At 55.1% G+C, this 27,482-nt stretch overlaps 1 protein-coding gene across 13 annotated transcripts in view; it reads right to left on the minus strand.

Annotated features, from left to right (window-relative positions):
• CSNK1E (casein kinase 1 epsilon) overlaps nt 1-27,482 on the minus strand; it is a 36,917-nt gene that overhangs the window by 6,809 nt on the left and 2,626 nt on the right. For 3 of the 13 annotated variants that reach the window (XM_061418506.1, XM_061418507.1, XM_061418505.1), the window contains exons 1-7: nt 18,089-18,225; nt 14,529-14,613; nt 4,680-4,790; nt 4,400-4,548; nt 2,763-2,991; nt 1,979-2,149; nt 685-833 (exon numbers count right to left, since the gene is read on the minus strand). In XM_061418506.1, the coding sequence (XP_061274490.1) occupies nt 685-833; nt 1,979-2,149; nt 2,763-2,991; nt 4,400-4,548; nt 4,680-4,790; nt 14,529-14,604 (885 nt within the window). In that variant the 5' untranslated portion in view covers nt 14,605-14,613; nt 18,089-18,225. Of the gene's footprint in view, nt 1-28; nt 834-1,978; nt 2,150-2,762; nt 2,992-4,399; nt 4,549-4,679; nt 4,791-14,528; nt 14,614-17,665; nt 17,687-17,743; nt 17,984-18,088; nt 18,231-27,482 lie in introns of those variants that run through there. The other 10 variants (XM_061418510.1, XM_061418511.1, XM_061418509.1 and 7 more) reach the window with 8 other exon arrangements.

Here is a 27,482-nt window from a genome sequence, read left to right on the forward strand (position 1 = left end):
GGAGAAGTCAGATCCTGGAGGCGCTTACCAGTACACAGGTGGGTTCGCCGGCCCAGCACAGGGACAGGGGCGGGGGCTGGGCAGTGCAACAGCTTCGCTGTCGCGGGGCTGAGCCTGGCTCGAGGAAGCCCCCTTCTCCAGAAGAGACGTGAAACAAGATACAGGATGTCACAGATTCCGGAGTCCCAGGCCCAGCGGTTGAACACTTCTCCCCACCCCACCCCCACAACTCATAAGAGAGAGAGAGAAAAGAGAGGTGCCTAGCAAGACCCAGGGTGCCACAACCAGGGAGAAGGAAGCCACAATGAAGGGGTCCAGGCTGGCCAAGGGGGACTCAGCAAAGGCCGCCAGCTGGCACGTGCAGGACACCAAGAGCAAGACGCTGCAGGCCAGGATCAAGACAGTGGGGGGGCCCACCAGTGCCATCCGGGCCCCGCTCACCCAGGCATCCAGGACGGACGGGAGGCCCAGGTGGGCCCTCTCGGGTCCGCTGGGAGGCGGCGCCCCACCTGGGCCCTGCTGACCGCGGCAGCACAGGCTGTCCGCACGGATGAAGCTGGAGTGGGGGTCACGTGCGCCGTCCAGCTCATAGCTCCCTGCTTCCGGGAGCCCCGCCCACCACAGGGTCACGTTGGCCTTCCCGGTCCAGTCCCCCATGCCCGCCTCGGCCTTCAGGAGACTCACGAATTTGAGCATGTTCCAGTCGAAGACGTAGTCGTAGGAGAAGCCCTGCCGGTGGAAGAGGTTGCGGAAGAGCTGGCGCAGGTAGGAGTAGTCGGGCTTGTCATCAAACCGCAGCGAACGGCAGAAGTTGAGGTATGTGGAGAACTCGGCTGGTGCGGGGGGCAGGGGGACAGAAGGTGCTGTCATGAGGCCTGCGCTCCTGGGGCCCCCCGGACGGCGCTGTGCTACCCAGCCCCCGCCCCTACAGATGCTCTGGATCTAAGAGGGGTCAAGACGATGTCCTCCCTACCACGATCTGTGAGCCCCAAAGACAGTCAAGAACCTGATGGAAATGCTAAGCCATAGGAGAAAAACTTGGGTTTCCTCCTCTGAAAACCAGAGGTGAGAGAGGGCCCTTGTGAGACGACAGAACACACACACACACACACACACACACACAGGTTCCTCTCCCGGGGCTCCTAAGGCCCGTGTAATTTCCTAAGTGGTGAGAGCACAAGGAGCATCCTGTCCAGACCTCAACGGAGGAGACTCCAGGTGGCTCCCGGATGGCAGCGGGTCAGCAGAAAGACCAAGCCATGATCAGAAACTTGCAACTCCCGGGGCCCACCCCTACCCGCTTCCCTAGAGAAGGGAGGGGGCTGGGATCAGAGTTAATGGTCGCCATGCCGATGGGATGAAGCCTCCATAAATATTGCAACAGCATGGGGTCTGGAGGGCTTCCTGGTTGGTGACCACATCCCCAACTCCACTCAAGAAAGAAGCTCCTGCATTCAGGACCCTCTCAGACCTCACTCTACAGGTCTCTCTTCAACTGGCTGCTCGTCGGTATCCTTTATCACATTCTTTCATAGGCTGGTTAAAACGTATTTCCCTGACTTTGGTGAGCCAAATTAATCGAATCTGAAGAGGGAAATCTCAGATTTATAGCCAACTGATCAGGAGCACAGGTAGCAACCTGGACTCGTGACTGGCATCTGAAGTGTGGCAGGAACAGCCTCGTAGGATTGAGCCCTTAACTGCAGGGTCTGACGCTTCCTCCAGGGAGGTAGTATCGGAAGTGAGTTAAAATGTAGGACACCCAGCTGGTGTCAAGCAAGGTCCAGCGTTGGTCTCAACACTCAGCCCTTGCGAGGAGAGGCAGGAGTGTGGGCTGAGGACAACAACAGAGCTATGACTGACGGATGTTGTGGAGCCGGGCAGCGGGGCCAAGACGGGCTCTGTGCGACCTTGCTGGGCCCTCAGAAGGGGCCTTGGGGACCGCAGGCTAAGCACGCTGCCCCAGCGGGCTACTCACAGGGGTAGCCTTTGCAGAGGACCTCGATGGGCGTTGACATCTTCTTCTCGCTGATCCGCTCGTACTTCTGGCGCTTGGTGGCTGCTTTGAGGCCCTGCCAGGGCAGGGAGCCCAGGTTGAAGTACATGAGAACGTAGCCCAGACTCTCCAGGTCGTCTCGACGGCTTTGCTCTGCAGAGTCAAGGACAAGGTGAGGGGCAGGGTCCACCTGGGCTCCTGGCTGAGGGGGCCAGGACCCCTTTCTCCAGGACCTGCTCTTTGACTGGGGTGAACAACCCTCCCTGTGCACTCAGCACGAGCCCACCCCACCCCACCACATGCTGGCTTGCTGCACTATTACCCCTCCTGCAGAGCAGGGGCCTGAGGCTGGGCTTTGCTCACTCAACCTAGGCCTAGTGTCTCCAGCTCAGGCTCTCATTCATTTAGTCCCTATGCAGTAGGCACCCCGGGGCCTCCCTGCCCAGCCCACCCCACGGATCAGGCACAAGCAGTGGCATCAGACAGGGCTGGGTCAGACCTGACTTTAACACTTGCTAAGCAGCACGACCTTAAGTGCCTGTGTCACACGGTCAGCCTACAATTCCCAGCTGTAAAAATGGGGACACGTCCCCGCCCACCAAGGCTGCTGTGGGGATGACTAAGGCATGAAATAAAGAGTGCTTCTTGCGAAGGAGAAGACCTGCCTGTGTGACCAGCTGAGGAATAAACCCAGGCTGCAGAAGGAAGCCAAGGTCCTGGCGGGCAGCCCATAGGTACCCTCTGCTCCCAGGTCTTGCGCACTCACCGATGCCCAGGTGGGTGTTGATGGAGGCGTAGCGGGCAGTGCCAGTCAAGTTCTTGTTTTCCCGGTAGGGGATGTGCTGGTGGGTGCGGGCATCCCGGTACTTCTTGGCCAGGCCGAAGTCAATGATGTACACCAAGTTGCCCTTCTTCCCCAGCCCCATGAGGAAGTTGTCAGGCTTGACGTCCCGGTGGATGAAGTTCTTGGAGTGGATGTACTCAATGCGGCTGATCTGGGGGAGGGGAGAGCGAGTCACTCAGCAAGTGCTGAGGCAGGGGGAGCAGGGCTCGCCAGATGCTCGGAGCCAGGCCTGGGCTGGGGGCTGGGGCCCTACAAATGGAAAACACATCCGTGGTCCCTGCCAATGGATGGGGACCCCTGCCACGAGGAGGGGAGCAAGATCAGTCTGCAGCCACCATGTATGATGATTTTAAAGGGGCAGGTCAGGGAAGGCTTCCTGGAGGAAGCGACAGTAGAGAGAAACTCTGATGGAGGGGTTCATCGGGTTTGCTGTGACACAGGAAAGAAAGCAAGGCAGGAAAGTACATGGCAAGCTCTAGAAAGGAAGCCCAGAAAGGCACTCAGGCCTCATCTGCCTGGCCCTACACCCTCAGGGTACAGAAGAGGCCCTCAAGGAACCAGAGAGGCATTTCAGAGGTTGTTCTGCCAACCAGACTGGGGGGAACAGGAGCACACGGAACCCTAAACTTGGTAGGTAGGGGTGACAGAGATGAAGCACACAGGCAGGATTTAACCCCTGGCTTCTGGAGGATACCAAAGTCAGGGAGACACAGAGGACCTTCCTTTCAACAATGTGTTAGAAACACATGTTAATAAATATGCACACAATCTGTCTTCTGGCAGGTTGGCCCCCTCCCTGGGCCTCAAGCTTCTGAATATTTCCTAAACTCAAAAAACCTAGACTTTTTTGAGTTTCACGTCCTGTGAGAATCTGACAACCCTCTCTGCGCACACACATTTAGCCTAAAATTGGAGGATGTCTGTGGACTTTCTGCAGGGCAGACACAGACCCTGGGGAACAAGATCTCCACGTTCCATTCCAGGGCCAGGATTTTTGGTTTGTTTTTTTTTTTGCTGTGCCATGCAGTATTGTGGGATCTTCGTTCCCTGACCCAGGATTGAACCTGTGCCTCCTGCATTGAAAGCAGAGTCTTAACCACTAGACCACCAGGAAAGTCCCCCAGGGCCAGGATCCTGTGCTTTACTTTTTTTTTTTCCTCCCTTGAATTTATAAAAGGATTGAGGATGCAAGAAATGTTTGTCCGTGGGCACGGGGGCCAGGGGGCGTCCCAAGTGACCCCACAAAAGGGAGCCACTCCTGAGGAGACAAGGCCCAGCAGCTTACCTATGGCCACTGCATGGGAACAGGCCCAAAGGTCTGGGTGACCGCAGGCTTTTCAGTCACCCGAGGGCAGAGTCCCAGGCCTTCCGTGGGAGCCCAGCTGAGCAGGTCTGGAGCGGAAACTGGCAGTCTATATGTTAATACCCACTCCCAGCCATGGCTGATGGTCAAGGTCCCCTGGTCCCAGTCCCAGGTCGCTGTCACTGCTTCCTGCTCCAGCATCCTCCAGCTGGGTACCCAGTGGCCCCCGGCCTGAGGGAGGAGTTGGGGGACTCACCATCTGGTCGGCCAGGAGCAGCACAGTCTTGAGGCTGAACTTGCGGGAGCAGAAGTTGAAGAGGTCCTCGAGGCTGGGCCCCAGCAGCTCCATGACCATCACGTTGTAGTCCCCCTCGGCCCCGCACCACTTGATGGATGGGATCCCCACTGCATGGAGGCAGGGCAGTCAGGCGCCGTCACTCCCCAGCCCACCAGTCCCTGGGCCCCTCCCCGTGCAAGTGCTCAAGGCACAGGTGCAGAGCTCCCACCCCCACACCCACCGCCCCTCCGGCCCTCACCTCCCCCCTGCATCATCTTGTAGAATTTGCTCTCGATGTGCAGCTGGGGGTGCTTCGTCTTCACGCACTCTAGCTTGATGGCGACTTCTTCACCAGAGGCAATATTGGCACCTGCAGGGGCAGAGGGACCCAGGTCACACTCAGCTGGCCAGGCAGCCCCAGGCCAGGACCACTCCATGTCTGCCCCTGAGCAGCTCAGTGTCCCTTGGGAAGAGGCTGGAAAAGTGGTGGAGGCCCCAGGCTGTATCCAGGGGAAGCAGAGGGACCAGGGAGCACAGAGCATGCCCCTGACCCAGCCTGGGCAGGAAGGGAGAACCAGAACTGCAGCACGTGCTGGTGGAAGGAGGGAAGGGCTGCGGACCATGCAGAGAACTGGAGGCTGGGGCAGCAGGTGACCAGACGGGAGGGGGTCAGGGCGGGGCCAAAAAACGTTCCCAGACCACTCAAGGGAGCTGTGTCCTGCAGAGTGGAGCCATTGAGGACTCCCTGGAGAGAGGCGCCGTCAGTGGGGCGTAGAGCCGAGGAGGGGAACAGGCAGAGGCGCAGGGCCGTCTCGAGAAAGATCCCAACCCAAGCTGTGCCGGGCCTCAGTTTCCCCAGCTGCAGCCACGGGCAGGCTGAGCTGGAAGGCTGGGGGCTAAGCTGAGAGGCCAGCTCCTGCTGAGAGCCAAGGGGTACTAGAGCTGCCATCACTAAATGGTGTAGTCTCAGCAGAGACAACACAGAAAGTCCGGAGGAGGAGACAGCCACTGGAAGAAGGGAGGGCATGATAAAGCCAGGACCTCAAACCAGGGATGCCCGAGATGGGGTTCCACAACAAACATGCCTGGAACAGCTGGCAATCTGAGGAAAGACAACACAGCTCACGCCACGCACCACAAGTCCTGAGTAGAGCAGAAGATCACACGGGGGAAAAAAGACTGGAGTGTAAGTTGGCTCAACCACTTTGGAGGCCAGGCTGGTCTCTGTCTGGTAAAGCTGAACACACACAGACCCTCAGCCAAACCAGGCCACTCCCAAGGGTACACCCTTCAGAAACGTGACTGCCGGGAGGCCAAGCAAGGACCTTTGCGCAGCAGCAAAGGAGCACGACGTCCAGCGCCAGAAATCAGCCACGAGGTGGGGCAGGCGCCCAGGGACGCCCCAGGCAGGGGGAGCCAGCACGACGGCTGTGGGGGTGGCTCTCTGCACCTGAACCCTCCCTGAGCAGAGGGCAAGGAGCAGCACCGCTGACAAAGGCCAGAAGGTGGAGACACCCGAGAGCCCATCAGCGCAGCCGTGGACCGCCACTCTGCCTGTCCCTAAAAACGAACAGGGGACCGACACAGGCTGCGACGCTGACGAACCTCACAAACATGGTGCATGGTGGATCAGCCACACTCCAGAGGGCAAACACTGTCTGATTCCAGTATATGAAATGCCCAGAACAGGGGAACCCACAGAGACAAAGGTTAGACTGGTGGCTGCCAGGGACTGGGGCAGGGGGAAGTAGGACAGGCCACAGGGCAGGCTACCCTGCTTAACAGGTGCAGGGTTTTCTTCTGGGTGATGAAAATGTTTTGGAACTAGACAGGGATGGTGGTCACACACACTGGGATTGTACTAGAGTCAGTGAAGCTGCTCAGTCCTATCCGAATGTGATCCCATGGACTGTAGCCTACCAAGCTCCACCATCCATGGAATTTTCCAGGCAAGAGTACTGAAGTGGGATGCCATTTCCTTCTCCAGGGGATCTTCCTGACCCAGGGATCGAACCCAGGTCTCCTGCATTGCAGGCAGACGCTTTACCATCTGAGCCACCAGGGAAGCCCCTGAGATTGTACTGCTGCTGCTGCTAAGTCGCTTCAGTCGTGTCCGACTCTGTGCGACCCCATACACGGCAGCCCACCAGGCTCCCCCGTCCCTGGGATTCTCCAGGCAAGAACACTGGAGTGGGTTGCCATTTCCTTCTCCAATGCATGAAAGTGAAAAGTGAAAGTGAAGTTGCTCAGTCCTATCAGACAATGGTATACTTTTAAAATGGTTAATTGTATGTCATGTGAATTTCACCTCAATTTCAGGGGGAGAAAAAAAAGAGGAAGGAAGAGACAGAAGGATGCAAGCACAATCCTGACTGTCTCAATTTTAAAACATTCCATGCCGAAATATATACAGTTTAGGGATATAAACATGTGATAGAACTCTTCAACAAAAGGGAATAACTTAAAATGTAAGATTCAGACAGTCCTTACCTTTGTTTGGGGGAAGCAAAGGGCAGGATGGGGTGTGGTTACCTCCGTGTAGGGGAAGCAGACGGCAGGATGGGGTGGGTTACTAGGGGTCTTCAGGGTGACAGAGCTGTCTTCCTCCAACTAATGGTGAGAAGAGTGCCTTAAACCATGCACATGTTTTATACATTTAATTTAAAAAATAAAACAATGAGATGTTACAGGAAGGGAGCATTGCTTTTAATTTGGGGGTAGGCAAGGTTTCCCAAAGAAAGGCAGTGCCAAAGAATGTTCAAACTACTGCACAATTGCACTCATCTCACACACTAGCAAAGTAATGCTCAATATTCTCCAAGCCAGGCTTCAACAGTACGTGAACCAAGAACTTCCAGATGTTCAAGCTGGATTTAGAAAAGGCAGAGGAACCAGAGATCAAATAGCCAACATCTGCTGGATCATCAAAAAAGCAAGAGAATTCCAGAAAAACATCTACTTCTGCTTTACTGACTACGCCAACGCCTTTGACTGTGTGGATCACAACAAACTGTGGGAAATACCAGACCACCTGACCTGTCTCCTGAGAAATGTGTATGCAGGTCAAGAAGCAACAGTTAAAAGTGTACATGGAACAACAGACTGGTTCCAAATCGGGAAAGGAGTACGTCAAGACTGTATACTGTAACCCTGCCTATTTAACTTATATGCAGAGTACATTATGAGAAATGCCGGGCTGAATGAAGTACAAGAAGGAATCAAGATTGCCAGGAGAAATATCAGTAACTTCAGACATGCAGATGACATGACCCTTATGGCAGAAAGCAAAGAACTAAAGAGCCTCTTGATGAAAGTGAAAGAGGAGAGTGAAAAAGTTGGGTTAAAGCTCAACATTCAGAAAACTAAGATCATGGCATCTGGTCCCATCACTTCAAGGCAAATAGATAGGGAAACAACGGTTGGGCTCCAAAATCACTGCAGATGGTGACTGCAGCCATGAAATTAAGACACTTGCTCCTTGGAAGAAAAGCTATGACCAACCTGACAACATATTAAAAAGCAGAGACATTATTTTGCCAACAAAGGTCAGTCTAGTCAAAGCTATGATTTTTCCAGTAGTCACGTATGGATGTGAGAGTTGGACTATAAAGAAAGCTGAGGGCCGAAGAATTGATGCTTTTGAACTGTGGTCTTGGAGAAGACTCTTGAGAGTCCCTTGGACTGCAAGGAGATCCAACCAGTTCATCCTAAGGGAAATCAGTCCTGAATTTTCATTGGAAGGACTGATGCTGAAGCTGAAACTCCAATACTTTGGCCACCTGATGTGAAAAACTGACGCTTTTGAAAAGACCCTGATGCTGGGAAAGACTGAAGGCAGGAGAAGGGGATGACAAAGGATGAGATGGTTGGATGGCATCACCAACTCGATGGACGTGAGTTTGAGTATGCTCTGGGAGCTGGTGATGGACAGGGAAGCCTGGTGTGCTGCAGTCCATGGGGTTGCAAAGAGTCGGATACGACTGAGCAACTGAACTGAACTGAAAGGTCTTCTATCCCTGACTTAACATCCAGAAGCCATAAAAAAAAAGTCTCCCTCCCCTCCAAAAGAGGAATCCCTTCCGCATGGCAAAAACACCACAAACAAACTCCAAAGACTTACAGTACATACTCGTAACTTTTATCAATGGCAAAGAACTAATATCACACTTATACTGAGCGTCTACAAATCAGCAGGAAAGAGACCAACAACTCCACAGAAAATAGGCTGAAGGAGTCAAACACACACTTAACAGAGAAAGAAATTATTAGTATAAAAATGGCTTACTCATGAAGACACCCAACCTCCTGTAAGAGAAAATATAAGTTAATATTATCCTGAAAGACCAAGTCCATGTAAGGTGGCCTGCATTGCAGGGGCAGGGGGCTCCCCTCCCCAGCGGGCAGGCCCCATATGAACTGGGGAAGCAGGCTGCAGGGCCGCCTGGCTCCCTCCCGCTTCCACTTGGGGGAGTTTAGTCGACACAGGCACACACAGGGCAAAACAGGCCTGGATGAGGCTGTGGGCTGTAGGCTGTTTGCAATAGTAAAAGCTTGGAAACAACCCAAATGTCCAGCGCGGGCCCTGGTTAAATAAAGAAAGGCCCATCCATAAAGCGGAACACAATGGAGAAAGAATGAGGAAGCTCTCTCGGTGCAGAAGTGGAAAGATCTCAAAGATATAGGAAGTGAAAAGGCGAAGTACAGAACCGTATGTATTCAGTGCTCGAGGACACAGTATGTATCTGTGTTTGGTTGTATCTACATAAAGAAACACTGAAAAGAAACAGGAGAAACCCACAAGGCTGGAGCAGGGCAGGGGAGTGAAAGGACATTTCTCTGATACTAAGTTATATGTTGCCCTTGTTTTTTTCCAAAACCTTTGTTAAAATTCACATACTTTGAAGTGTAGGATTCAGTGGGGTTTTTTTGGTACATTCACAAGGTTATGCAACCGGGACCACAATCAATTTTAGAATACTTTCACCATCCTCAAAACACGCGTATCTCTTAGTAGTTACTCCCCACCTCCCCCAGCAACCCCCCCCAATCTAGGCACCCACGGAGCCACTTTCTGTCTCTATGGATATGCCTACTCCTGCCACTTCATACAGATGGAATCATACAATACGCGATCTTTTGTAACTGGCTTCTTTCCCTTAGTATGCTTGTGTATTTTGGACTTTGGTTGTGTGTATTTTCATTTCTGAATCATACAAAATTAAAATTAAAAAAATAAAGCAGATCTCCAAATTCAGTGTACAATGGGAGGAGAGAAAGCACTGTGCAAACTCTAAGGTGCTTTTGAAACATCAACACTCATCGCTGGGGAAAGCCTCGCGTGTTTCTGGGGGCACAGTAAGGATGCAGGCGGTGGGGGCTGGGGCTCACTACAGTCCACCAGCCTAGCAGTGGCAGGAAAGGCTGCAAAGGCTCCTGCGGTGTGAGGAGGACTGGGCCAGAGTGGTCATAGCACGTGCAAAGGCCCGACAGGTAGGGTGCAGTGAGCTCTGGGTGGTTCTGGTGCAGCTAGATGGTGCTCGAGTGGGCCGAAGCAGACAGTGGAAGAGGTGAGCGGGGAGGAGGTGGGAAGGGTCTCAAGTGCCACAATCCTAGGCATCAGCCTGAGCCTCTGGGGACCAGGCCTGGCTGCCTTATTACAGGGCCCTGTGATTCTGTGGTGGGGCCGTCCTGTGCATTGCAGGGTGTTCTCCAGCATTCCCGACTCTACCCACCAGCTGCCAGCAGTCCCCCCACCCTGAGCCAAAACAACCAAAACTGATGTCCCCCGTGTGATAAAATCCGGCAGTCCCACCTCTTGTTGGGACCACTGGTGTATCAGGAAGGACAGAAGAGGACTTGAAGTTGGTGGGGATCTGCACAGAGGCTGCTGCAACTGTCCAGACGACGGTGGCCCCGCTCAGGCAGGGGGCAGGGACTGGGCGACGCAGGGCCTTCAGCACTTATGATTCAGCAGATTGTGCGGAGAGCAGAGGTGCACGGGGAAGGCCCCTCCCCGAGATGGGGGAGGTGGGGGTGAAGGGGAGGGGCCTTTGGGCCCTGTGGGCTCTTACACACCATCCTGCAAGTACTACTGCCTTTATCTCTATTTGACACGTGTGGAAACTGAGACACCAAAGGTCAATCAATGAGCAAACGCTGCACAGCATCCCTGAGCAGGGACCTAAGATGTTAGGCAAAGGCGTATGACTCCTACTACTGCCAAGCTGCCTCCGGGTCCCACCAGCCCCACCAGATCCCCGCACTGCCCCTGAACTCTTACCAGGAAGTTGCAAGTCCTCTCTCTGACCTCCCTTACTTCTCACAGCTGTGGACCTGAGGCTCAGACAGGTTAAGTAACTGGCCTGAGGTCACACAGAACTGGCTGGGGCAGAGCCAGGATCTGAAACTTCATCTCTGGAGCTGCTGCTTTTTTCTCGATTTCAATTCCCTAGCATCTCATTCATCACTCAACAGACACACACTGAGCCCTGAGCCGGCCCCGCCTTGGAGGAGCTCAGCTCACCTTCTGTGGCAATGACAATGGATAACTTTGACTAGGCACAAAGCGCCAGGCGAGGGCAGCAGAGGGGGCCCCTTGGTCGGATACAGCAGTTCTGCAGGGAGGTGGGGCAGGGATGAAACACTCTGGAAAACAAATTTGGACACAGAGAAGGGCTTGGCCCCGGCTAGCCCTTGAGGGTCTGGGACCTTGGCAAGTTCTAGATGGGGAGGAGGATGACCAATCTCACATGGGGGCTCCCTCAGACACTGGCATAATCAGGGACCTGGCTGGACGGAAGGTGGGGATGACGCACACCCCACAATCACCCACTGCAGTGGGCCATCCCCTCCCCATTTGGAACTGAGGCCCAGAGACTAAGAAGAGGTCTAGAGAGTTCCTGAGGGCAGTCGGTCGGCAACTGGTAGAGTTGGTGGCACAAGCTTGGCCACTAGCAAAGCGGGCCACCCCTGCTGGCCAGCCCCTTGAGATGCCAAGGGCGAGGGAGAAGGGACCTGAAGAGGACCACTACCGGCCAGGAAGCCACATCCACAAATGTGCTTGCCCTCGGTCGATCCTGGAAAGCAGGGCCTGGAGGCCGCGCCCAGCCCCACCTGCAGAGGCCATCTGGAGTCAGGCCCTGGCGCCAGCACCAGCGATGAGAATGTGGCCAGAGCTCTGAACAAAGGGAGCCAGAGAGGCCAGCTGGGCAGGCCCTACAATCCCTGCCACCCCCACGCCAGAGAAAGGGGCCCAGGAAGGAGCTGGCGGGACATTGCACCAGGCCGGGGTCCCCACGGCCTGTGCACCGATGAAGGCTGGACAGTCAGCGGAGAACTGGCTCCTGCACCCCCTGCCCCCACCCCAGCTAAAGCCCAAGGGGACCCAGCTCCTCTGATGGTAGCAAATTCTAACCAAGACTGAGGGCTGGGGGACACCACAAGAAAGCACCACTGCTGGGCTGAGCGCATGCAGAGGGTCTGTGTGCCATGATCTCGCTGCTTCTCGCCACCCTGGTGGCCTCACGACCCCACCTTGCAGACGGAGATGCCAAGGCTGGCAGAGGTCATCCCTTGTCCAAGGGCACACACGAGGTAAAGAAAGGCCAATACCCAGAGCCGGTAGAATGTACTCCAAAGTAAATTGGAGGAGTGAGCTCGGACCTAAACTTTAAAATGAACTAGATGAATCCTGGGAATTAAGGCTTCTCTTGGTGGCTCAGATGGTAAGGAATCTGCCTCCAATGCGGGAGACCCAAGTTTGGTCCCTGGGTTGGGAAGATCCTCTAGAGAAGGAAATGGCAACCCACTCTAGTATTCTTGCCTGAAAATCCCATGGACAGAGGGGCCTGGTGGGCTACAGTCTATGGGGTCGCAGAGAGTCAGCACAACTGAGCAAGTCACACAGATGATTACTGGATAAACAGAAGTCCTGTCCCAGGGAGGACCAGGAACACTGGCTTTCTGAATGACCTTGGGTTGCCCTCCGTCTCGGGGCCTCAGTTTCCCTTCTGTACAGAGAAGGCCTGGGACCCAGTGTTGTGCATCTGCCAAAAGCCACCTTGAACCAACGGCTCCAGGCTTCAGTTCTGAGCCCGAAGCTGCCACGATAAGCGGATCCTCTATGTTCACCCCAATTTCACAAACAGAAAGGAGATGGGGTACCTCCCTCTTTCACGGATGAGAATGCTGAGGCTGAGAGAGAGAAAATGACTTATCCCAGGTGTCAAAGCCCATGAGAAATAGACCGGGGACCTGAACTTGCCCCCCACATCCCATCCTTCTTCTCCCCTGCCACTTCACAGGCCTCTGAGTGTCACAGCCTCATTTCCTCATTCCTTCATTTCAGAGGCTTTCACTGAACCCCCACGTGCTGAGCCCTGGGGCAAAAGCATGGAGGCAAGCCAGTGCCCCTCCCCACCCCCACAGGAGTTCAGAGTGGCAGAGCAAACCCTTCCATCAGCTCCCGCTTGCACTGTCCCCTCCTCCTCTGCCCTGGGCTCTGCAGTGTTTACAGGAGGGTGGTCTACTAGGTACCTGACCGTGACGTGCACATCTGGCTGGCACTTGCCAGTCTACAAGATGCTCTCCTCATGTGCCTCCTGGAAGTCCTTGGTCAGCCAGGCGGCAGCATCACACAAACCTGCTGCATTGCACAGACCTCAGCGACCGCACCAAGCCAGGTCTGACGGCTCCCTCCCATGTTCTGTCCTCTACACTCTTACTCCTTGGAGGGCTATGGGTAGAAAGTCTGCCTTTTCTAGTTGTTTTTTTTTTTCTTTTCTTTTTTGGCCACACCACCGGGCCCATGGGATCTTAGTGCCCTGAGCAGGGATCGAAACTGCGCCCTTGATAGTGAAGCATGCAGTCCTAACCCCTGGACCTTGTCACCAAGAGAGCGCCTTGTCATTTCTAGTTTTGGAGAGAAGTCTTGGTGGCCAACCTGACCATTCCACCCTGTCTCGATCTGTAAAGCGGGAACAGCTCGGCGTTGTCCCCAGAGGCGGCTGTAAGCAGAGACCACATTCGCACAGGGCTCCCAGCACAAGTACTGCCTGAAGAATGTGGGCATACATGTCTCCCCCGACCTTGATGGAGAAGAAGTGGCTCACTGAGAAGCAGATCTCATACCCCAAGAGGGCAGGGACCCAGACCACTGGGTAAGAGAAACCCTCTGAGGTCTGAAGCAACAAGCCCGGCACACTGACCTGTCGGCTTCCTCCGCTCAGGACAGAACTGACCAACGACTCTTTTTCCAGGAGGGAAACTGAAGCACAGATGCTGGCAAGAGCACAGGGACAGCAATGGGGAGAAACCCCAGGGGCTGCTACCTCGCTCTAACAACTCCCACTCCCGATCGACCAACACAGTCTCTCTCTCTGGACCAACAACTGCCAAGGAAGGGTCGCGCCTCCTGACTTCGCCCCCCTCCCCGATCCAGGGCCGCTGAGAAAGTGGCATTCTCCAGGGTCAAGGACAGGGATGAGATGTCAGTGATTTACTCAATCAACAACACGAGACCATGCTCAGCCTTTCAACAGGAAGCACATCCGGGGAGAGAGATTCTAAAAAGTTAAGACCACCGCCGCCGCCCCGCCACCGCCCCCCCGCCACCCCCGCCCCCGTGGTTAGTGGGGAGGCTGCATCATTCCAAAGTCTTCCTGGGCTGAATTCCAGGCGGCCGTCTGGCGGGGCAGGCCAAACGGGGGAAGCAACAGCGGCCCAGGTCACTTCTGTCCACCAGCATCCTTTTTCCCAGGAGACAAGACAGGGGTGCTAACCCAGCCTGGGCTTTCCCACGCCCAGATGGAAACCCAGGTCATCTGCAGCTAGAAACCAAGAGTTAAAAATACCTCCTACAGCCCGATGGCAGCACTGACATCCCGGCCACCCACCCTCCTGCCCTGACTGAGGAGGAGTCCCTCGGCCTGCCTCACCCCCAGCCTGCAGCTTCCTCCCCACCTGGGATGGTTCTGGGACAAAACGATCAAAACACAGTACCAGAGTCAGGTTCTAGCTTCAGAGCATGAAATCTTGGCATCTTTCCTCCGAGTCCCCAGCGCTGTCCCAGAGGCTCCAGATCCACTGAGCTGGAGCCAGAAACACTCACCTAGGTAGATGTCTCCAAAGGACCCGCTCCCGATCTTCCGGCCCAGGCGGTACTTATTCCCCACACGTAGCTCCATGGTTCACTCCTGCAGAGGGAAGCAGAAACACAGGGTCAGAGAGGAGGGGAGCTGGGAAGGGGGTGAGCCCCCAGACCCCACCCCTCCACCACCAAAAAGGTCTGACAAAGCCACAAGAAAAAACTCGGGACACTGGGATCTCCATCCGGCTGGCCTGGAAGGGATTTGGCCTCACTTTGCCTGAGGGCAACCATGTGTCAGGTAGCCCAACAGCCTCCACGGGTGGTGAGGCTATCAGAACAGGTGTCAGTGTCGCCAGGCAGAAGAAGGGGGTTGGAGACAGGGGGCAGGAGGAAAGAGCAAAGCAAGCAGTTCCTCGGGGGACATGCATTTGGGGACTCTCCAATAGGAGTCTCTCAGGGCAGGCTAGTCACAATGGGCAAAGACCCTGAAAGGAAAATCAAGGACAGAGGGGGTGATGGGGAGGGCAGATGCAGAAGCTGATCACCTTGGGGCTGCTGCCATGGCAACCACCTGCTAATTCCAACCTCCAGGGACAGGAGGACAGAGTGAATGGAGGGTCCCCAAAGGAGTTCCTCAGCCCCCTTAGGACGTGGAAATGATGGGGTCCCGGTGACCCCATTCCCACCCCAGGCTTCCAGCACCAAGAACTGAAGGCCAGGTCTCCACAGCCTGGACAGGTCTTCCCAGAGGTAGACTCTGCAAGTGTGCACTGAGCCCCACAAAGAGAGGTTGCCCTAACTCAGGGGGAAGGCCAGAAAGGGGCCCCCTGAACATCCAGCTTCTGGCCTTCTCCCTCTCTCAACCTCGCCAACACCAAGAACCGCAACAGGACTCTGTACAGCCTTCTATGGATAGACAGAGAGTTTGGGGCTGGCTTTCTTCAAGACGAGGAGGGTCTCCTAAGAGAGCCCTGCAGAGCAACCAAGGGGACCAAAGCCAAGTTTTGAGCCGCCCGTCAGCTTCTGTGGGGTGGGAGGAGTCTGGGGGGAAGTGCCTATCTGAGCACTTCCCTCCCTGTTGTGCCCCATGCTGGGTGTCCAAGCTTTCCCAAGCTCTCTGAACAGCAGGGACCACCCTGGGAGGGACCCCTCTGCTCTGGCCTGGGGCAAAGGTCTGGGCACTCTCGAGGTTCTGGCCAGCAGAGGAGGAAACTCCAAGGCTGGGAGATGAGGTCTTGCTCTGGGGGGGCCTATGAAATAAGGAGAAGGTTGTGTGGGGGTCGGCTAAAATCACAGAGTGTCTACAAGACAGCCAGTGTAGACAACTAGGAAGGCGGGATGCTCTCTGCAGACAGAGAACTCAAGCCCAGGGAGGTCACGCAGCCTGCCCACCTCCCCTCCAGCAGCAAGTCTCCTACCCTAAGGCCCAGACAGGGCTCCTGCTGCCCTACCTGGCGGCCTCCCACCCACCAGCTCATGCCAGGGCCAGGAGGCCGCACAGGAAGGGGGAAAAACGGCAAAGTCTCAGCCCCTTCCCCACACTAAGGACTACCCGGAAAGCCAGACCCACCTGGGAGGGGAGGTGGGAGGAGAGCTTTCTGCCACAAGGTCGTGGTCACTCTCTGCCCCCCCCGGGGTGGAGGCGAGGAGCCGACAGCTCCTGCCCAGGAGAGACGTCCACCCCAGTGCCAGTTCCCAGGGAGCCGCTGCTAGCCCTTCAGCAGTGGTCACAAGGAAGGAGCCTCCACCCCGCGCTGGCCAAACTCCGGGCTCTCCACCAAGGGCCTCTGCCCACACGCCCCGGCCAGTCTCAGTGGAGGTGCCAGGGTGGCCAGGAGAACCCACTCCACATTTGCGGGAAACTCACCCGCCACACACCTCACACACACACCGTCCTGTGTGGACACTTCAAAGGAAGAAAGAAACGCAGACATGTACCGGGAGCCCCGCTGTGGGGCGGGGGGGGGGATGGGGTGGGGGTGGGGGGACGCGGGTGTGTACACACACAAACACCGCCAACCCCCAAGTCCGTTTTCCGCCAACGCCAATTCAGAGACCACACATGGCAGCCGGGCAAGCCGCAGGTTCGGAAAGGAACATAAATACACCCGCATCCTATATTACATAAATACCCACGCCGGGTTATATAAATACCCGTGCCCTCCCGTCTGGGTGTCTTACATAAATACACCGCACATGACCCCCCCAGCCCCTCCCCACTCACCCGGCTGTCGGCAGAAAAGGGGAGAAGAGAGGGTGCAAACCACTAGCCCTGCAGGCAACCCACCCCCCACCCAGCTCTGTGCTACCACCCAGACCGGCCAGTGTTGCTCCTACACTCCAGGGGCCAAGGCCTCAAGGAGAGCCTAGAGTGTCCCAGCCCTGTCCCCCTCAAAAGCCTCCCAGAGAGCAGAAAGACTTGAGGCGGGAATGGGAGAGGCTTTCCAGTTCTTTGCTGCTTCTTTTTGGGGGGAGGAAGGGGGGGTGGCGCTGGAAGAAATGAAGGGGATAAAAAAGGCGGACGTGAAGATTCCAGAGTTTCAACTGGTTAAGAAAAATGAGACAAACTACCAAGCTGAACGGCACATGGGCAGTCTTCTTACTCCCTGCCCACCTCCCTCCCTGGATCATTAAAATAAAAATTGGAGGGACATCCCAGCCAGCCAGCCAAAGGAGCCCCAAGACACAGGCATTTATTGAACGGGTGCAACTTACGACACTGGGGATCCCCTGGCCCTGTCCCCAAATCCTTCTCCCCAAAGAAGGCTAATCCAAGAATATATGCAAGAAAACTAAGAGAAAAAGTTGGGGAGGGGGCTCACCCCACTTTGAGTTTGGGTGTGAAGAGCTTGGGAATCTGCTCTCTAAAGACACCCGGGCACAAACATAGTTTTCTCTTCCGCGGGGACTTGCAAAACATGGATTTCTCACAGGCAGAAATGGGAGAATCCGATCTGATAAATAACCCCCACCCCTTTCTTTCTCTCCACAAAGGAAAACAAGAGTCGGTGGCTGGGTGACCACACACCCCATCACCCCAGAGCCCCAAAGCGACCCCATCCAACACGCAGGAGGAGCCCTGCTGACCCCCAGGTCTGGAGCACTCAAGCCAGGAGTGGAGGGGTGGGGGGCGCTGCTAATGGGCTAGTGAAGCCTACCGAAGCCAAGGGTTTGGCTGAGAATCCCGAATCAACAGAATTGGGTGTCCCCGGCACCCCAGTCCCGGACCCCCCCACCTCCGTCAGCGTCCTCAAATCGCAGCCAGGGGTGGCCGCCTCGGCCGGCCAGGGCCTTGAAGGGTCCAGCTGGGGAGACAGAGGCGAGCCGGACTTGGGGTGGGGGGCTCCCCTGGGCAAGCCTGCAAAATAGTCACCCTCCTCTCCTTCTCGTCCCCAGCCGCGCCTTTGTCCTCGCCGGGCCGAGCGGGCGGCGCCCGGGCAGCCCCCCCATAGCCGAGTGCGAACGCGTGTGTGTCCGCCCTCTCCCCCCCTCCCTCTCGCGCAAAAACAAAGAGGCGGAGGGAGCCCCGTTTCCCCCCAGGTTTGCGCCCCTCCGCCGGCCCGCGGCCCCCCAATATTTACCCCGCCGGGAAGGTGCCGGTGCCGGGCCGCTGCTCGGGGGGCTGCCGCAGGCGGGGGCGGCCCGCCGGGGCGGATGCCGGAGGATTTGCAGAGCCGCCCGCCGCGCCAGCCTCTCCCGGCCCAGCCGCCGCCGCCGCCGCGCCGCCGCGCCCCGCTCCGCTCGCCCCGGCCGGGTTCAGGATCTGGCTCTCAACGCCGCCGCCGCCGCCACCTCCCTCCTCCGGGCCCTTCTGCCCGACCGCCCCCGCCGCCGGCTCGCGCGCTCCCGCACGGCGCGCGCCCGCCGGCTCCCATTGAGCCCCGGGCCCGCCCGCTGATGTCATCCCCGACCCGCCGCCGCCGCCCCGGAGGATTTAAAGGGCCCGCGCCCCCCCGATCCCGGGGACGCTGGGGGCCCGCAGCCGGGAAACACGGTTCCCCCCACCAGCCTCGCGAGGAGCGCCTTCCAAGGAACCGGGTCTTCCGTGTGGGGCCGGGAAGCGCACACAGACACGAACACCACTGATCCAGTGGGGGGCACAGGTGGAAAAACCTGGGTGGTGGTGGGGAGGAGGAGGCGCCCCAAAAGCTGGGGTCTTCTAGCCCCAGACCGTCCTCTCTCCTCTGCCGGGTTCTGTCTCCTCTCACACCCTAGCAGTGGGCCCCTCCGAAGGCCGGTGTTTATGTGAGTTACTGCAAAAGGAGATTGTTTAGAGAGTTGAGGGCTTACTCCGCCTCGGGGCTCTGAGTGCTGCTGAGCACGCAGGCCAGGTTGACTCAGGGGCCAACTTTTTGACAAGATAGCAAGAGATGGAGGGACATTGACAAAAGGTCCAGAGAGGTAGCCAAGGCTGTGCTGCTTTCTCCCCTCCATAGAAAAACTCAAGTGACCTTTCTCTTCTGCCTTCTTCCTCTTCCCACAGCTCAAACTCCTGGGCACAGAGCTGACCTCAAACCCAATCCCGTCCTCACACGTTTAATGACTGGACCCCACACAGGAATGGCCTGGCACGGGTTGGTTCCTGCCTTCCCTGACCTGGAACCAACACTTGAGTCAGGGTCCCCCAAGTGTTGCACATTTAGCCAAGTTGCCTCCCAGCTCTGGGCTTAGGTTTCCTCACCTGCACCCCTCCCAAGGCCACCAAGAATTAATTAAGGCTTCCTACTGGCTTCCAGAGCAGGGGATGAAAGGTTCCAGGGCAGAGTTATTAACACAATGATATTTACACTGTACCATGCAAAGCTCCAAATTATGACACACAACCATTCATGCACACAACTCTGGCTGTGGACACGCAAAGTGCTAGAGTGCACCGCATCCAATCCCAGAAGCATGGTTGGTGGGAAGAGTCACGTCAATAATAATCTTCCTTCAAGCCTGAGAACTTAGTCACACAGTCTCCAAACTGGCAGGAGCCCCACAGACTGGTTTCTTTCAGAGCCCAGGAAACCGCAGTCCAGAGAGGGCAAGGGGTTGGCCCAGGGCCACACAGCCCAAGATGTCTCTGTTCTCCCATCGGGCCCTGGGAAACTGAGTCTATCACAGTCTCGCTTCCAAGAGCAGGAGAGCGAGGACAAGTCTTCCAGGAGAGGTCTGGGACATTCAACTGGGGACCTGCCCTCAGTGCCACTGTTGCCAGAGGAGAGGGTCACCAGTCAAAAGTGGTAGGCTTTGCCTGGCCTGCGTGGTGCTTTTTGTTGTTATTTCTTTTGCTTTGTTAACTGATTCCCAGAGTTTTAAAATGGAAAGATCTGGGACTTGCCTGGTGGTCCAGTGGTTAAGACTCCATGTTCCCAATGCAGAGGGCACAGGTTCAATCCCTGGCTGGGGAACTAGATCCCACATGCTGCAATGAAAGTTCCCACACACGGCAACCAAGACCTGGCACAGCTAAATAAGTGGATAAATTTCTTAAAAAAGGAAAAGATTTTAGATGACAGGTCTGTATTCCCTACTTCTCTTGAAGTACTGGGAGAACTGCCACTCTGGGCCCAAACTCACTCTGGGCCCTGGCCATACTTAGCTGGCCTGGGTGGCAGCCACCTACTTTGGTCACAGCTCAAGGGCCCTGGTTTCCTCATGTCAGCTTTGTTTTGCCCATTTTGATGACTCCCTCATCTCCTGGAGGCCCCCAATGTGACCTGTAGAAGCCACCCACCAGGCTTGGCTACCAAGGCCCTTCCGTTGTCATCTCTTTCCAACCCAATCTCATCAACCCTGAATCCTGCTTCTAGAGCCCAGGGAGGCCAACCCTGCCTGTGACTGCAGGTTCTCCTGAGTAAGACAAGGTGCCAGGCCTGGGTCCCCAGGCAGAGGGCCTCCCATGGCACTACTAAGCAGGGTGGATACACCACTGTACTCTCCATCCCAGCCAACCATCCCATGCTTCCTACATGGCCCTATTTCCCAGCCCTCTTTCTCCAAGAAGGGACTGATAATCCCCCACCCCCCACCAGCACCTACTATCTCATTTAACCCTCTCAATCCTCAGTAGAGGAGATGGAATCCTCCTCTGTCCTTTCCTTGGTTCAGGGAGAAATCTGAGGCTCCTCACCTTTGCCTCCAGGTACACATTAACTAGGGACTTCTCTAGTAGCTCAGACGGTAAGGCATCCGCCTGTAATGCAGGAGACACAGGTTTGATCCCTGGGTCGGGAAGATCCCCTGGAGAAGTAAATGGCAACCCATTCCAGTATTCTTGCCTGAGAATACCATGGACGGAGGAGCCTGGCGGGCTACAGTCCATGGGGTTGCCAAGAGTCGGACATGACTGAGCAACTAACACACACACACACATTAACAGTCAGATGTCCCAGCTTCCCCTCCCAGTCTTGTCACATGTCCCCTCCCATTCCAAAACCTGTAACTGACCCCCCTCCACACACACACACCACTGTTGATCCTGGTAACCAGTCTTCAGACCCACTCCTTGCCTCAAGGCCTATCCCCAGCCTCTCCCCCAAGTCCCCACCCAGTCTCTTCCTCAGAAGAATGCTCCCCACACCCCCTTCTGATTAGCTGTTCTGTGGGCCCAAGTTCTCCTCCTTCCTTCTCCCCTCTGACACCACCCATGAGTCCTTTTAAAGGACTTTGCCTCTCAGCTCTCAGAAGAAAACTGAGGGGCCGAAAAACCCAGCCAAGGTGGGGAGGTGATTCAAAGGTGATTCAAAGGGAGTTCTGTCTAGCAGCCTTTGGGCCTGAGGCTGGGTTCCAGACTGGATTCTCAATGATTCCTCCCAGGACTTGACTCCCAACTTTAAAGCCCAAGGGTGTGTCAGGCTGGAGTTCCCCTAGCCCCCCTCCCTCCCCTTCCCTCACCAACCCACCCACCCAGAAGAGGCAATCAGGCCTGGGACAATAGGTGTCAGTGAGGAGCTAATCACTGAGTCCAGCTCTGGGTTTCAGCTCCTCTTTACTGGGTCAGGGGCAGCCATTCCTGAGAGCTTGAACTTTTTCTGGTAACCCAGAGCACTGGGCTGGGAAGCTTGTGGTGCCCAGTGATGAGAAGAAAGATTTCAGTATCACCCCCAAGGCACCTGCAACCTGAATCTTGGGGCAGGGGGAGGTCACTGTAGATTTACCACGCAGCAGGGAGGATCCTTAAAATGACCCTACATAGGACTTCCCTGGTGGTCCAGTGGTTAAGACTTAAGAGCTTGCAATGCAAGGGATGAGGGTTTGATCCCTGGTCAGGGAACTGAAATCCCACATGCTGTGCTGCATGGCCAAGAAAATATTGAAAAAGTGAATTATGGGGGCTTCCCTGGTGGCTCAGTGGTAACAAATACACCTACCAATGAAGGAGACACAGTTTGATCCCTGATCTGGGAAGATTCCACATGCCGCAGAGCAACTAAGCCTGTGCACCACAACTTTTGAGCCCGTGCTCTAGAGCCGGGGAGCCGTAACTACTGAAGCCCAGGTGTCCCTGTGCTCTGCAAGAGAAGTCACTGCAATGAGAAGCCCGCACACCACCACAGCTAGAGAGTAACCCTCACTCTCTGCAACTAGAGGAAAGCCCACACAGCAAGGAAGACCCAGAACATCCAACAATAAATAAATAAAATTGTTTTTAAAAAAGGAATTAAAAAAAAAAAAAGAACCATTAAAAAAAAAAATGACCTACACAATCTGTCCCACAAGGCTGTCCCAAAGCCTCAGGATCTCAGGCCTGGCTCTCCAGCTGCCAAGGACGTGTTTCCCGCAGGGATTAGCCTCCCTCGCTCAGGTCAGGACCTTCAAGTCCCTTTCACAGGGAGGCCTTCCAGTCCTGATATAAGATCCACCCCCCACCCTCCTCCAGACACTGCCTCCCTCTCCCTCTCCTTTTCTGCTTTGTTTTGTTTCCTGGCACTTCGTTGTCCAGTCACTAAGACGTATCTGACTCTTTGCGATCCCATGGACTGCAGTACACCAGGCTTCCCTGTCCTTCACCATCTCCCAGAGCTCGCTCAAACTCCTGTCCATCGAGTTGGTGATGCCATCCAGCCATCTCATCCTCTGTCACCCCCTTCTCCTCCTGCCCTCAATCTTTCCTAGGATCAGGGTCTTTCCCAGCAAGTCCTGGCATTTATCACTATCTACCTTATTCTACATGGTATTTATTTGATGTGGCTTTTTTTTTTTTTTGGTCCGCCTCCCCCACTGGAATATCAGAAGGCAGGGAGTTAAAGCTCTCTGGGGGCATCACTAGGTCACCAGGATCAAGACTAATGTCCTTCAGAAACACAGGAGGGATTTAACAAATACGTGCTGAGGGAGTGAATGGTTGGATTGTGAAAGGGCGGCCTTCACTAGCTCTGAGAATACACTAAGAGCTATCACTTACTGAGCACCTACTGTGTGCCAGGCCCTCCCTGAGCCCTGTTACTGCATTCGATCTTCATGTGTATCCTCCGCAGAGAGAGTGGCCTGGCAGAGCCTATGCTCTTAACCGCCTTGCCCAGGCTGGTGGAGAACACAGCTCCGGGACAGGACCCTGGCCCCCTCCATCAGACCACTAAGCCCCTCTACCCGAGAATCAATTCTGGGACCCAGTGGAGAGACAGGGGGCCTCATGGGGCTCATTTACTCCAACTCCATCATTTCACAGGCAGAGAGCCTGGGGCTCAGGGAGTCTTGCTCAAGGTCACAGAGGGAGTCTGAGACAGTAGCCCACAGTGGTTAAAACCTGACTTTGATACTTTTGAATTGTGTGACCCTAGGAAGATTCCTTTAACTCTCTGAGTCTCATTTGTAAAGTGGAGATAATACAGATGGGCATGCACAGAAACACCTTAGTGCAGAAAAAGTCCAGAATAAGAGGAAGATGCTGATGCTATTGATTGCTCTGAGGAGCAGTTAGGGAGCAAACAGGCCTGTCCTGGATCCGTTCTTCTTTCCTTACCTTACCTCCCCCTAGAGGGGCCTCCACCAATCCCTTTGGGGTGGGTGGGCTGGAAGGATGCAAGCCTAGCTGGGCCCAGGTGAGCCACTGGCCCTGCCCACTCTGTCTACATCTGTGTTCTTGCTTCTAGGAGAAGTTCATCTGGGGTCCTCCTACTAGTGTCTTTCCCAAGACCCCCGAGGGTCAGTGGCCCACGTAGGCTCTGCTCTCAGAGGTTGTCCTGCATGCTAGCCTAAAAATGCTGCCTTATTCCATTCACCCTGGCCCTTTACCCCAGACCCTTCCAGGACGTCCCTCTCACCCTCTCCCAACCCCGGCTGCTGCTACAGTGATGCCCTGCCCTGGCCTGCCCTCTCCAGGTTCCACTGCTTTTCCACGCTTCTTCTGGGTGACCTCACCACATCGTCATGACTAGTCAGGTCATTCTGGCAGTGATTCCTCCCTCCTCTGCCAGCTTCAGCCAAGAGGCAGCAGGGCAGGGCAGCAAGAGGCCTGGACCGGGGCCAGGAGGCCTGAACTTCAGTGGGACCTTGGAGAATTCACAGCCCCCCTCCAGAGGGCTGGACAAGGAGACCTGTAAGGCTCTTTCTTCAGTCTTCCTGTCCGTAAACTCAAGGCTGGACCGGGTGGGGAATGGCCTACACACTCCACATCCGGGCACTCTGTTAAGAAATACCTGAGGTCACACACATCTGGACCCAGTGGGAAAGGGTTCTCTTCCCATCACCACCCCCATATTCAAAACACGTGCACTTCCTGTCAGCTCTGCCTCCCAACTGTGTTCTGAACCTGGCTTGAATTACTTGGACCCTACACTGGTCTGTTAATGCTGAAGTTGTGTCCCTCTGCTACTGAAAATACATCACAGCTCCTTCTAGCCGTGTGAAATCCACGTTCTCTCCCAGGCCTGCCACGATCTGGCCCCAATTTGCCTTTCAGGTCTCACCCTGAAACCCTCTCCTCCTCGTCTTTCCGTTTTGTCACACCTCAGGGCCCCTCACCCTCCCGCTCCTTCTGCCTACAATGATCTCCCCCACCCAGGTCTTCAGTGACTGCCTCCTACTCATGATTCAACACCCAACTCAAAAGTCACCTCCTCACAGAGGTCTTCCCTGATCACACAATCTAAAGCCAAGGCCACCCTGGTTTGCTGGATCACCCTGACTTTCTTGTCTTTACGGAACTTGCTGGAGGCTGAACACATAAGCTTGTTTATTTTTAATGCTCGTGAACATAATCTCCTAGAGAAAGGACCCCTCCTGTAACAGGCTGCTCCCGTGGGCCCTTAGTTGGTATTGGGTGTCCATAAATACTTGTGCAATGAGCGAACTCTGCCCGGGTGTGTGGTCGTGGGGGTGGAGGCGGGGCCGGGCACTTTCCATCCCTGGGCCAGATGTGGCCTGACAGCCTCCCCTCAGGGACAGGCCTGTGGTCTCTCCTCACCCTCTCCCTGCCTTCTTGTGGTGGGCTCTAGCCCGCCCTTCGGCAAGGGCACACCCTCTCAGCATTTCCTATGCTGCTGTCTTCTTAAGGGAAATCGACTCCCAGAGGAGTTAGGAATGTCTGCCACGTGTCCCAAAGGCAGAGTGAGCACTAAAAATACCCCAGCATCACCAAAGGACCACATCACCCTGCCTCTAGCCCCACCCTCATCCACTTCCTTCCAACAACTCAGCCTGTCCCCTGGCCGCCCCTCTGGGCTCACCTGGCCCCTGTGAACAAGGCACAACCTCCCCTGTTCACACTGCTGTTGACTCTCTCCAAAACTCGCGCCTTCCATCCTCGGGGAATCCAAGGAATCCCGTCCCCAGGATACACAACCACTCATTAACCAGGCCACGGGAATTACAATGATTGCCATGGCTAATAATCCCAATTCCCACAGCACTTCTCAACTCAGCATAGTTGCTGCGACTCATCATGTCTTCACTGTGTCACATGTCTGTCCACAAACATTTCCTGATGCCAACTTCTCTCAGGGCCTGAGAGATGCTCACCGGACTCTGCTCACCAGGAGTTGAAAATCCGCTGGGGGGAGGCTAGGTGTACCAAAGAAAAAAGATGGACTAACAATGCCAGACATATCCACGTGGCCTGCAGTCGGCAGAGGCACCAAATGGTGGCCAGCTGTCCCCTGGCCCTCCACTGGGGCGTTCTATGAGATGTACTAGGAGAAGTTCTGGGTTTTCTTAACTTCAAGTGAGGTGCTGCACACATAGAGCATCCAGACAAGTCCCTGAGTCTCCTTCTAAGCACACTGAGCCCCAGCCCTTTCAGTGACTCAGGAGTTGCCATTGGTGAGGGTGGGGGGAGGTGGGACTTGAAAGTGGATAGGATTTGAGGGTGGCGACGAGACAGAAGCTAAAAAAGAACAGCCCAGGTGAATGCCCTATGGAAGGAACCTCAGATATTTGGGGGTTGGGGAGCAGACCAGTCAAATGGCACCCAGTCAAATCTCCCTCTGGGGAGAAGGTGGAGGTCAGCAGGGTCTCCAAACCAAAACAGCTAAATAGGGGATTTATCCACTGTTAGCTCAGAGCAGCTTCACGTTTTACACATGGGTGAAAAGGAGAGGGAGGAGTTGAACTAGCAAACTGACATTTATTGGATACACAACGTGCCCGTGGCCACACTAGGCGCTCGTGATTGAACCTGGTTGAATTCTACAATCCTGGGAGCTGGAGATGGCCCCACCTGTTTCACAGCTCAAAACTCGAGAGTCCAGGAGAATCTGACCTAATGTTCATAAAGGCTATGAAAGGCTCAGTTTACCCTCCCAGATCCACTCTGGAAAGTGAAAGTGCTCAGTCATGTCCGACTCTTTGCCACCCCATGGACTGTGTAGCCTACCAGGCTCCTCTGTACATGGGATTTTCTAGGCAATAGTACTGGACTGGATTGCCATTTCCTTCTCCAGGGGATCTTCCCAACCCAGGGATCGAACCCGGGTCTCCCACGTTGTAGACAGACGCTTTACTGTCTGAGCTACCCAGGGAAGCCCAGATCCACTCTGGAGCCCCACCCTATCCTCGGGGACTGGGCCCCAGTCTGCCTTTGTCTCCCTCGGGCCAACTTGGACCTGCCCACGTATCTCAGGCCCCCACTAAATGAGTCTGCTCACCCACTCTGGAAGCATCCAGGGGATTCTGGGGCCCACTAAGGTGGTTATGTCCAAAGTAGATACCTGTTCATGCAGTGATCCACTGGGGTGTGGGAAGAGAAAAAATGGAATTTGTATTCTTATTCACCTGAGCCTTCTAAACATTCTATTTTATTTTTATTTATTTATTTTTGGCCATGCTGGGTGGCTTGTGGGATCTTAGTTCCCTGACCCAGTGATTGAACCTAAGCCCTTGACAATGAAAGTGTGGAGTCCTAACCACTGGATCACCAGGGAATTCCCTAAGTATTCTAATTTAATGTTTGTTTTATAATGCACACATTGCGGCTTCCCCAGTGGCTCAGCAGTAAAGAATCCGCTTGTAAATCAGGAGCTTCAGGAGACAGGGGTTCGATCCCTGGGTCAGGAAGATCCCCTGGAGGAGGGCAACCCACTCCAGTATTCTTGCCTGGAGAATCCCATAGACAAAGGAGCCTGGCGGGCTACAGTCCACAGGGTAGCAAAGAGTCAGACACGACTGAAGAGTCAGTGCGCACAGCACACACACATGCATTAACACAGAGAATATATATACACACACACACTTAAGTTGTAACAAACAGACATACATTTAAATACAAAAGCCATGTTCAAAACTATCTGTACAGACTGGGTATGCAGCCAAAGTCTGCATTAGTGTTTAGGAGCCCTGCAGTGCGTTCTCACTTGAGAGGCAGTGATGGTAGAGACCCTGCTTCAACGAGTTGGATTCAAGTCCTCCATCAGCTACTTCTGGCCTATGTGGCAGGGTGAGTTTATAAAACCTTCCGAAGCCTCATTTCATCATCTCAGGGATTGGTGTGGTAATAGCACTCAAGTGGATTAAAAGAGGTGATGGACCAAAAGTCTGTAGCCAGAGCCTGACACA

The sequence above is a fragment of the Bos javanicus genome, chromosome 5 (assembly GCF_032452875.1).
Source record: "Bos javanicus breed banteng chromosome 5, ARS-OSU_banteng_1.0, whole genome shotgun sequence".
NCBI lineage: Eukaryota > Metazoa > Chordata > Mammalia > Artiodactyla > Bovidae > Bos > Bos javanicus.